This window comes from Diabrotica undecimpunctata, chromosome 2 (assembly GCF_040954645.1).
Source record: "Diabrotica undecimpunctata isolate CICGRU chromosome 2, icDiaUnde3, whole genome shotgun sequence".
Classification (NCBI taxonomy): Eukaryota; Metazoa; Arthropoda; class Insecta; order Coleoptera; family Chrysomelidae; genus Diabrotica; species Diabrotica undecimpunctata.
The window spans coordinates 176,379,922-176,391,028 of record NC_092804.1 but is presented as its reverse complement, the minus strand read 5'-3'; the positions used below and the strand labels follow the sequence as shown (position 1 = coordinate 176,391,028).

The 11,107-nt window shown below is 34.1% G+C and overlaps 1 protein-coding gene across 1 annotated transcript in view; it reads right to left on the bottom strand.

Annotated features, from left to right (window-relative positions):
• Positions 1 to 6,748: 6,748 nt before the first annotated feature.
• The window catches only part of LOC140433998 (lachesin-like), a 675,206-nt gene continuing 670,847 nt past the window's right edge, over positions 6,749 to 11,107 (bottom strand). Inside the window, exon 9 of the mRNA XM_072521967.1 lies at positions 6,749 to 6,915. Coding sequence (XP_072378068.1) covers positions 6,749 to 6,915 — 167 coding nt within the window. The remainder of the gene's footprint in view (positions 6,916 to 11,107) is intronic.

Genomic DNA, 11,107 nt, shown 5'->3' with positions numbered 1-11,107 from the left:
TTAAATATTATCAATAATTAGACGAAACATTGCAAATAATCTACTCGTTGTTATTTATATGTATATGTAGGATTTTTTAGGTATCAAGATATATTGTGTTTTTTTTTCTTTGTTTTATCGTTATAATAATATATTTAAAACAGAAGCATTGATAGAAAAGAAGAAATGACCTTCATGTTTATAGCATTTTAAAATATCTTTATACAGAATCGAAAAATTGTCTGGTACCCATCTTAATAATTTTCGAAATATTTTAATCGGAGCATTTTGATTATTAAAAATAATTTTATTGAGAAAATGTAAATTAAAATGTTAACAAACTACATAGGCTGAAATTACGTAACATACTAGACTTTGGAGTAGCTCGTCTGCTACTTCTTGATCACCAGATTCCAGAAGAGCTTAGCACATTACTTGACTGTTCTTTGTCCATCGAGGAATATATTCCCTGTGGTAGCCTCTTAATATACATGTCTTAGCAGCGTTTATAGAGTAAGTTATTAAAAGGAAAGTATCACTTTTTAAGAAGATGAAGATGAAAATAATGGACCTCATAATCATCAACTGTTTACTGAAGAAAAAGCTAATCAAACGAATGGAGAAGACGAGCATGAAGAATCACCACAACTACGTAAAAAAGTAGTGGATTCAGTATAGGTATTATAACTGGCCTGAAAGTGACATAAAAACCATTCCATTCGAAAATCCAACTATAGACAATCATGCAGTAGAGGTAGCCTTGCATCTTGAGTGTTTTACGAGGTTTCTTTCACTAAATCTAATAAAGAATATTGTATACCAGAGGAGTTTATACAGTACGCAAAAAACTGAGGTAAGTGTCAACACAAAAAAATCCCGAAATAACAGACTTTTTTTTCATTTTGATTTTGTCGGGGGTAATACAGCTGCCAGAAATATAAGATTATTGGGCTTCTTCTTTAAAAATTTCTTTTGGTGCTGATGTTATGTCCCAAAAAAATTTAAAAACTGAGAAACTAATCAATTCCAATGATAATTTAGAAGTAACTTCAGAAACGAAAGACCGCTACTTCAAAATTCGTCCTTTTTTAGATCATATTTCGACAATTTGTTATAAGTATCAGTTCGAAAACTAGTATTTCATAGATGAGGCAATGGTCGCATACAAAAATACCTACAATAGCAACGTACATACATACAAAATAAACCTCATAAATGGGGTTACAAGTTTTTTATAAAGGCAGTGTTTCAGTCACCTGCAAGGAAAGTCAAATTTCCCCCAACCATTTCGGGTTCACAAATGCTGTTGGTTCTAGAGAGGCTTTGTTTTCAGTACAAGTCTTATTCCAGAGATGCAGAGACGTCAACTGCGACGTATACGCATGTCTGGTTTATTACGAGAAAGCGGTTGATCGAGTAGGTACAGCACGCCAAGATGATGAAAATACTAAAAGAAACAGGGATTAGCAACCAAGATCTAAAAATAATTAGAAATCTTTACTGGAATCAGACAGCAAATCTCAGAGTTGAAGGTGAACACACTGACTATGTGAAAATCATGCGTGGAGTGAGGCAAGGCTGTATTTTGTCTCTTCTAATCTTCAATCTGTACTCTGAAAGAATATTTATCGAAGCTTTGCACGAAACTGAAAAAGGTATTCTACTAAATGGTTACCGGCTAAACAACATCAGATATGCAGATGACACCATAGTATTTGCGAATAACTTAGAAGACCTACAAGTTCTTATGAACAAAATCACGTATTACAGTCAATAATATGTACTTAATATAAACAGTAAGACAAAGCTTATGATAATTAGCAAGAAAAGGATAATAGAAGGTCAATTCTACGTCAACCAATCCCCTGTAGAAAGAGTGACGCACTACAACTACCTCGGCACCATAATAAATGAAGAATGGACTAACAACCAGGAGATTAGAGTACGCCTCGGAGAAGCTAGATCTACCTTCAATCGGATGGGGGCCTTTTTCAAGAGTCACAACCTCTCTCTTAAAAAAAAGTAAGAATGCTGCGATGCTTCGTCTTCTCTGTCCTTTTTTATGGTGTTTAATCATGGACCTTAAACGAAGATATGTGCAGAAAACTGGAAGAATTTGAGATGTGGCTATATCGGAAAATGCTTAAGATCCCGTGGACTGACCGAGTCACAAATGAGGAGGTCCTCAGAAGAATGAATAAGAACTGAGAGGTACTGACCACCATCACATCTGGAGAGTTACAGTTCTTCGGACATATTAAGCGAAATGAATCCAGATATGCTCTCATTCAAGCCATCCTGCAGGGAAAAATATTTGGAAAACGAGGTCCAGGAAGAAGAAGAACATCTTGGTTAAAGAACCTAAAAATCTGGTTCAATACAACATCTGTGCAGCTTTTCCGCGCTGCTGCAGATAAGATAAAGATTGCCTAGATGATCGCCAACATTCGTAACGGATAGGCACATCAAGAAGAAGAAGAAGGTGTTTCAGGGCATACTGCCGATTTCATTCCCCACCAAGGAGCTTCGACTTTTTCACAACTACAGGGAACTGTTAATCAGATTTCTGAAGAAAAACAATCCTTGGGTGTCGATGCATCTTCTGTGATTGCACTATGTAAAACATTGGGTGCTGTCAGAATTTAATGATTTTTTGTGACAATTGGTTTTCCAGTTTGAGATTATTTCATTACTTGAAGGGAAAGTATAGTATCCTCAGCTTAGGCACTATGTAGCGTTATAACTGCTACATTGCTTGCTTTCTTTCTTATGTTAATATATTTCGTTAATTATATTCTCCAATTTCCATATCTTCTGTCATAATTCATATTCTTCTATATCCTCCATTGTATCTCTTATTTTTCTATATATTTTCTCAGATATAGATTGTATCAGAATTATGTCGTTACTTAATTGATTCATTATTCTCTTTTCATTTTTACTGGTATTTGGTATAAAAACCAGTTGGCGTCCAAATCTATTTTCTTTATATATATATATTTCAGTATCTACCTTTCCTATTTTCTTAATAATCATCATTTTTATCTTTTACTCAAGTTTCTAAAGAGTGAATTTTATTTTCATCTCTATTTCTGTTACTTTGGAACGAGAGGTGCCATCTTTATTCTCTGTTTAGTTTAAGCTAGTGACATTGTCATTGTATTGTTGGTTAACTGTCTGTCAAAGACTCCTTTTTGTTGACATTTCCCCCTTCCCGTTCGATACAAAACTCGATATAATGGCTTCTATTTCTAAAAATGTCGATTTTCTTCATGACTTCTGTAAAAGTACAATAACCAATTGTTGTGTCGTCTCCTGAATTAGGAGTCAACCTCCGGGATACATTTCTCAGGTGCGGGTCAAATTATATTAACATCCAGAAGACCAACCGGCCTGAGAATGGCACTATCATTCCGATGACTCCAGGAGGAGAGTTGACTCCAGGATAAGAAAATCCACAGCTAACAACATGGCTTGCTAACAACCATAGCAGAAAAGACCAGGATAAAACCTAGGATTTGGTGACAAGCATTTTTTCTTACTATAATGTAACACTGTAGCAAGAAGTCGAATAATTTTTATTTAAATTCAATATCATATTTAAACATTTATTTTTCTGTCATTTTTTTTTAATATTATAATAAACATGTGTTAATTTAACTGTGTATTGTTTCTTCTTTTTACTTGTTTGCGTGTGTTGCCCCAGACCATATTCACGTCCTGAGTGAGCTAGCCAGGGAGTGTTTCGTATAACGTCTAATGTAGCAATGTTGCAATTGATACATTAGGGGTTATGACGTTAAAAATTGGTCCCAATGGGAAACGATTTGTCGCTCCAACGTTGTTAGTGATGTTACTCGGGTTGTAGCAGCAAACTAAGGTTTGCGGTTACAAGTTGACGATGTTACAAATTGAGCCTCGAAGGGTTACAAATTGGCACCCAATGAATGTTCGTTGGAATGTTACAAATTGACGCCCAACGTTACAACTATTCGCTTAAATAGAATAGCAGGTTGCATCTTGGATACTGATAAGATTTTGCTAAAACGTGGCAAGGATTCCTTTGTTTCTAAATCAGATGAACAAAAGAATATTGTAGCTGTCAAATAGGCAGATAACAAATGTGTACATGAAATTAAATAGCTTCAAAAATATATTGTCTAACTTGGGGCTATCATGAGATATACCACTGAAATAAGACTAGAAATTAACACAACACGAAGATACCTAGATAAAATTAAAATAAACACCAAAACAAGAATAATAGAAAGGACATTATTAGACAAATCAGAAAGTGATATCAGAAACACGTGCAGGATCAACAACATAAATGCGGGAAGGCAATTTTGAAACTAAGAATATTTGCAAACCAAAAACCGTGTAAGCAATCGGGCAACATTACCTATTTTTCAGTTGTGAATGCAACTGTATTTTCTGCATAAATATTCTTTGTAGTTCATATAGTCCCTCCTGTACCTACTTCTAATACTAATAAATTTTTCAAGCATCATGTAATAAAAAGAAATATACTTTAAAATAATTTTAATTATATTTAACGTTGGCGTAGTAAAACGGTTAAAAGTGTTTTAGACTTTGCTCACTCCTAAATATTTTATTTAGGAGTCTAAGCAAGTACCAGTTTAATTTAGAATTTTCCAGCTCCGAAAAATGCAATAAAGATTCTTTATTACGTCAAAACAAAGAGAATTAAACAAGTAAAAAAAAACAGTTAATTTCTTTTAGTAACGGAGAGCTGTTAATAATATAAAATGGCAGACAAACCGTTCAAAAAAGGAACAAGGACCAAAGGTCTCTCTGTCTTATTATTGTCACTACAAGAAACCCTCATTAACGGTCAATCGTCACATCATTGTCGCCATTAGATACGGGAACAAAGCCACAATCGCCGCCAAAACAACAATGAACGATCCTGTCGATTGCGCTGGGAAGAATAAGGTCGTCGACAACAGCGTTAAGACAAATCCTACCGAGCGCGCCATGTAGCGGCGAGATAGTAACATCGAGACGGCTGACGAGGGTGACACACTTGGCACTGCGATCACCACGTTCTGGCTATCGACGTAGTTGGCCCTGGAAGAAGAAAAACGGATTAAAAATTGATGGCAACTGATAAATTTTACAGATGGGTCGTGTTTGCTTCTATAGTAGGCACTTTCAGAATTGATTTCGTAGTTGGTTAGTTTAGTTGGTTTTTGATTGGAGAGGTGAATAATTCAGGCAAGGGCTCTTGGTGTTTAGGGTCGGAATGAAAACGGAGGACCGCTGGTGAAGTGTCTGTACGGGGTTTGAAAAATAGAGTAGATAAACGATCGATAAAGGACAGACCGAACGATTTCAGTTAAGTGTTTTATTTAGAAATAAATAATTTACACAAAACTCTCACATGAAAAAGTTGTTTTGTGTGTGACGAAGGAAAGCTTGCAAATTTTATAACAAACGCCTTGTAACTTAGTTTTATTAAGAATATAAAGAACTTTATATAGGATTTACTTAATCAATTACAAGCATCTACGGGATGATTTACTAAGAATAATTGTTTTAATAAAAATATTATTATTGATAAAATTGGAGTTTTTATGATAGGTAAGATAGGTGAAGGTATTAGAAGGTTTTTATGCTGATCATTATTTAAAACACAAAACTGCTTTATTTTTCAAATCAATTTACCCTTGCCTGACATCTTTTTCTCCAGTATCAGTCTCGTCAAAAGAATAATATGTCCAATTTTAAATAGTGTAGCAGTTATTTTCGGTTGGTGGCAACAATAATTTATCTATAGTACATTTGAAAATAATTGATAGCACAAATTTTATTGCACGTGACATAAAACCCAATATAACATCATAAAACAGTGACGGAAATTTTCTCAAATAAAATATTCAGCATTGTTCTGAAAATGTTTGGGTTTTTACCCGGTTTATAACCGGAATTGAAGAAGCAACTATTTATAGACTTCTAGAGCAATGAAAGAGTGGAAGTATTTCAGAAGGACCCAAAACGTCATCAGAGAAAAAACCCATTCATATCGACGATACTGTTAAACAATAGATTCAAAGAAAAAATCATTTGTTTTATTTACAAAAAAACATTTCTAGTTTGTATAAACTTTTAGTAGACATTAATGAAGACGAATCTTTGCCAAACATTGGAATAGGTACATTGTGGAAAATTTTACGTAAATTAGGACTTGTTTAAGAGAATAATAATACAAAATCTGCATTCATAGAGAAAAAAGAGATTATTTGTTGGAATGAGGAAAGAACGGGCTTAAAATTTCCAAAAATTTCCTTGTTTATTAACTAAACTACTTGCAGTTAATCGATATGTTCCAGTTATTTCTTTCTCCTTTTTGCACACAAATAGATCATTAGAATTAATTAGAAAGAATATTCAGCCACAAATTACAGATGGATATTTTAGATCTACTGAAACAGAACTTATGAATTGATAAGTATGGTACTCTTTAAAGTCGATCCTTCCAGAGGACTTCCAATATCACTTCGTGTGAATAACAAAAGTAGAGATAGATCAAGACAAAGATGAATATATGGTACAGATAAGAACAAGAGGAAGAGTGGCAGTCAACTTGGCAACGGTCGGTAATGGATGCAAAATATATTAGGAAAGGTCAAAACTTCACTACAACTTTAGTACCATTGATAATGATAGTTTATAAAAAACTTATGACATAAGAAGATATACTAATATGAAAATTATTATATTGAAAAATTAACAATTTTCGTGAACGTTACCTTGACGGTGTTTCAACTGTCGAGTACTGAGATGCAGATCTTGATCTTTCCAATACACTGTTGGATATTTCTTCATCTTGTTCTTTTTCCGCTGATCCAAACTGGTCGTTGTAGTCTTCTTCATCTAATGACAAACTATACCCTCTAGTTGGACCTGGTATTTCTGAAAGTAAATAAAAAGAAAATGTTATAATAATTTTGACAAATAAAACTTCCACAAGAATTATTTGATATACCGCTACTTCATTACTATATTACACTATTGTTTCAATTTTACGGGGTCGCACAAAAAAATTATTAAACCGAAGAAAACATCATATTTTCTTTTTGATTTTTGTTTTTTTTTAAGGAGAACATTCTCACTTGTATTTACCACTTTTATAATAAACGAGTGAAAGAGAACCATTAAAAAGAAAAAAGTAAATTAAATATAAAGAAACTAATTGATTAATTACAAAGAAAATAAAAGAAGCTAAAGAACGATTCTTACGTGAGCAATACCAAGAACTGGAAGAACTTAAGGAAAAATATAACATTTTTAACATGCATAAAAGGATTAAGCAACATCAAGAAAGAGAAAATTGGTCAAACTAAGCAACTAAGGGATGAAGGTGGTGCAATTATAACAGATTTAAACCAAAAAATTAAGAAATGAACAGAATTATGGCACACCTTTTTAAGTACAAAGAGAGAAAGAGGCACTTAAAAAATTTAAAGGATACTGAGCCTGACATTACAAAAGAAAAAGAAAAATATACATACATTGAAACAAACTAAAAGTGAAAACACTCTCGAATTAAGAGAAGACACTTAATATTGTGGATATTGAGTCTATAAACTTACTTCTGGATTTATTTAATACCATACATAGATCACAAGCTAAATACCTAACTAATAACTCCAATCAACATTTGTATTACTTCACAAAAATGAACTCTGCACCACAGAATTAATGTAAATACATGTAAGTTTGTATACCGTATTGTTTGTGACGTTTGCCCAAAAACTTACATCGGTCAAACGGGTAGAACCTTTAACAAACGGACAGCGGAACACAAAAAGGCTTTCATGAATAGCAAAACAGATTCACTTACGTACTATACCTTCTAGATCATATTAATTCTTTTAATATCCAACAATATACAAAATTTTTCCATATAGTTTACCGATATTCACCGTAGTATTTTAGATGAAATAGCGATTTTACAATGTTTATATACTGTTTACAAGAAAAAAAATGACGTTCAATCTTTTGAATATTTTGTTTATTATATATTGTTGTAACCAAATTTATTAAAAGCAGTTATTAGATACCTGTATCAACGAATGTCACAAAAAAATGCTTAGTTCCCCAGTCTAAATCTGTTTGAAAATCTCTCAAGAAGCACTCTAAAATTCACAAGTTGTGATGCCATACAAAATGATAATAATTATACAAAACAGTTAAACAGTTATTTATCTACAAAATCAGCTCAATTTGTTTAAGTTTATTTAAATTATGTGTTTCGTTTCAAAATTCTATTATGAGGGTATGTTTGGGTGCTATGAGATCAACCCCTATACAACCCTTATATGTTGAAGCTGCTGAGCTACCCCTGAAAAATAGAAGAAACTTTTTAAGTGAAAAAAGCCTTCTTAAAATTCTATTAATTAACTCCCAGTTATTTTCAAGCGTCCGTCAACTTAACGAGTCAGATCATACAAACAAATATTGGGAGAAAAAACCTTCCCCGCCTTTAGGCATGACATTACAGAATAATCCTATTTTTTTCAAGAAATTGCACATGGTTGACAGAAGCTTAGACTACTTCTCTTTATTCCACAGAACTCAGGTTATAATACCCACTTATAGTGAGAACACCATTATGAGTAGCAATCTTCTAAGATCTCTACTGCAGGATTATAGGGAAGCCACAGTAATATACACGGACGCATCAAAAACAACAGAAGGGACTGGATGCGCATACTTTTTACTATCAATAGCCATACCTCTCTCTCTCTTGTCGTTTCCTCATTGCTGAGGATCGTGATTTCCTACAATGCGGGCTGTCAATTCTCTCCATCTCTTGCGATTTTGGGCTGCTCTCATGGACTCGGAAAACGTCTCTCCAGTGGCTTTCTGTACTTGATCTGACCATCGGATATGTGAGCGTCCTCTGCCTCTACGTCCTTCTACGTTTCCGCATACAATTAGTCTTTCTAAGTTGTCATTGTCTCTTCTCGCAATGTGGCCAAAAAACTTTAAAACATTTGCAAGACACTGAGAGGAGAGTCTGGTGTGAATGTTTAGCTCTTCGAGAATCGACTGATTGGATCTGTGCTCCGTCCACGAGACGCGTAGCATTCATCTCCAACACCACATTTCGAATGCGTCAATCCTTTTCCTATCCTCTGATTTTATTGTCCATGTTTCGGCACCGTAACTAAAGATTAAAAAAATGAGTGTCCGTACCAGTCTCATTTTGAGTTTTTTGGATAAAGAGCGGTCCTTTCATATTTTTGACAGTCGACTCATCGCGTTCTTGGCCATCCCTATTCTTCTGCGAATTTCCGTATGGGAGGAGGCTGCATTGCTTAAGGAAGATCCTAGATACGTGAACTCGTCTACTTTCTCGAATTGATTTAGGGCGCCTGTTGTTTGGAGGATATTCGCGTGGTCCACAATCATGATTTTTGTTTTCTGATTATTAATCTTGAGCCACACTTGTTGCTTTCGGTTTCTACTCTCTTTATCAGTCTCGACATTTCCTCTTCAGATGTTGCTATGAGTGTTGTATCATCTGCGAATCTTAAGTTTCAGATCTTTTTTCCTGCAATGGAGATGCCGCCTCTCCATCCATCGAGTGCGTTCCTCATTATGTATTCTCCATATAAATTGAACAGGTCTGGAGATAGTATGCACCCTTGTCGTACACCTCTGCTGGTTTTAAAGGTATCAGATTGCTAGTTTTCAATTCTTATTTTAACTGAGTTATCTTCGTATAAGTTTTTAATTAATATTACCAAATGATCTGGAACTCCCATCTCATGAAGAACTGTCCAGAGAACTTCCCACTTCACACAATCAAATGCCTTTTGGTAGTCTAGAAAACAGATTATTATTGGAATTTTAAATTCGCGGGCCTTTTCTATGAGCTGCCGTATATTAAGGATTTGCTTTCTCGTACCCTTCCCTTTGACAAAGCCTGCTTGTTCTTGGGGAATTTGTTTGTCTAAGTATTGTTGCAAACGGCGTTTAATGATTCTTAGTAATATTTTGCTTGGATGGGAAATCAGTGAGATGGTACGATAATTACTACACTTTGTAGTTGTTCCTTTTTTATGGATTGGTATGCACAATGATGTGCGCCATTCTCTGGGCCACTTTCCGCATCTCCAAATTTTATTACAAAGTTTCCACATTATGTAACATCCTTTGTAACAGCCATACCTAAAGCTCTAAAATATGTTAAAAACACCTGCAATAGACATATTTTAATTCTGTCAGATTCCCTTTTAGTTTTGCAGAGCATAAAAAACATTGAATTGCCCTCAACATTTAGCAGCCCCTACATATTTGAAATAAAAGATCGATTGTATCATTTATCATCGACTGGAGTCAACATAAAATTTATTTGGGTCAAAGCACATATTGGTCTCAAACATAATGAATATGTAGATCATGTAGCTAAAATGAGTGTAACAACTGGCTCTACGTTGAAATATATGCTTAATACGTCAGATGTTACTACGATTTTCAAAAAAAATCAGCAACTTAGATGGAAAGAGCAATGGAAACAATACTGTTCTACAAACCATAAAAGGTATACCTCAACTACAACCTGGTTTCAGAATTTCAAAGCTCCTCGTAAATATATTACTACTATAAATCGAATACGCTTTGGACATGCATGCTACCCATTCCATTTATTTAAAATAAAAGTCATCGATGATGATAGTTGCAAACATTGCGGTAAGCTAGGTGACCTCGATCACATCTTCTTTGAATGTCCTAAATTTATTCAACATTCAAACTCCCTGTATACAAAATTAACTAAATGCAATACATACACTCCATATAATATACAATCCTTGTTAGCCATAGGTTCTGTAACAATATATAATTTAATTATAGAATTTTTGTCAGACACATGCATAGCTTTATAAATCTGGTACTCGTTCATAAAAACTTTCATGAGCATGTATAGTATACCCTTTGTTTATCCTATATGTAACAATACCTTATCCGTGGTCCAGTATTGTTTGTCTGTTAAAATAAATGTCTTGACGGACCCCTAGACGAGAAGCGAGTGTCCTTGTATTTTCCTTCGACGTGTTCTTCTATTAATTATTCGTCTATTTCGTTTTAGGGATAT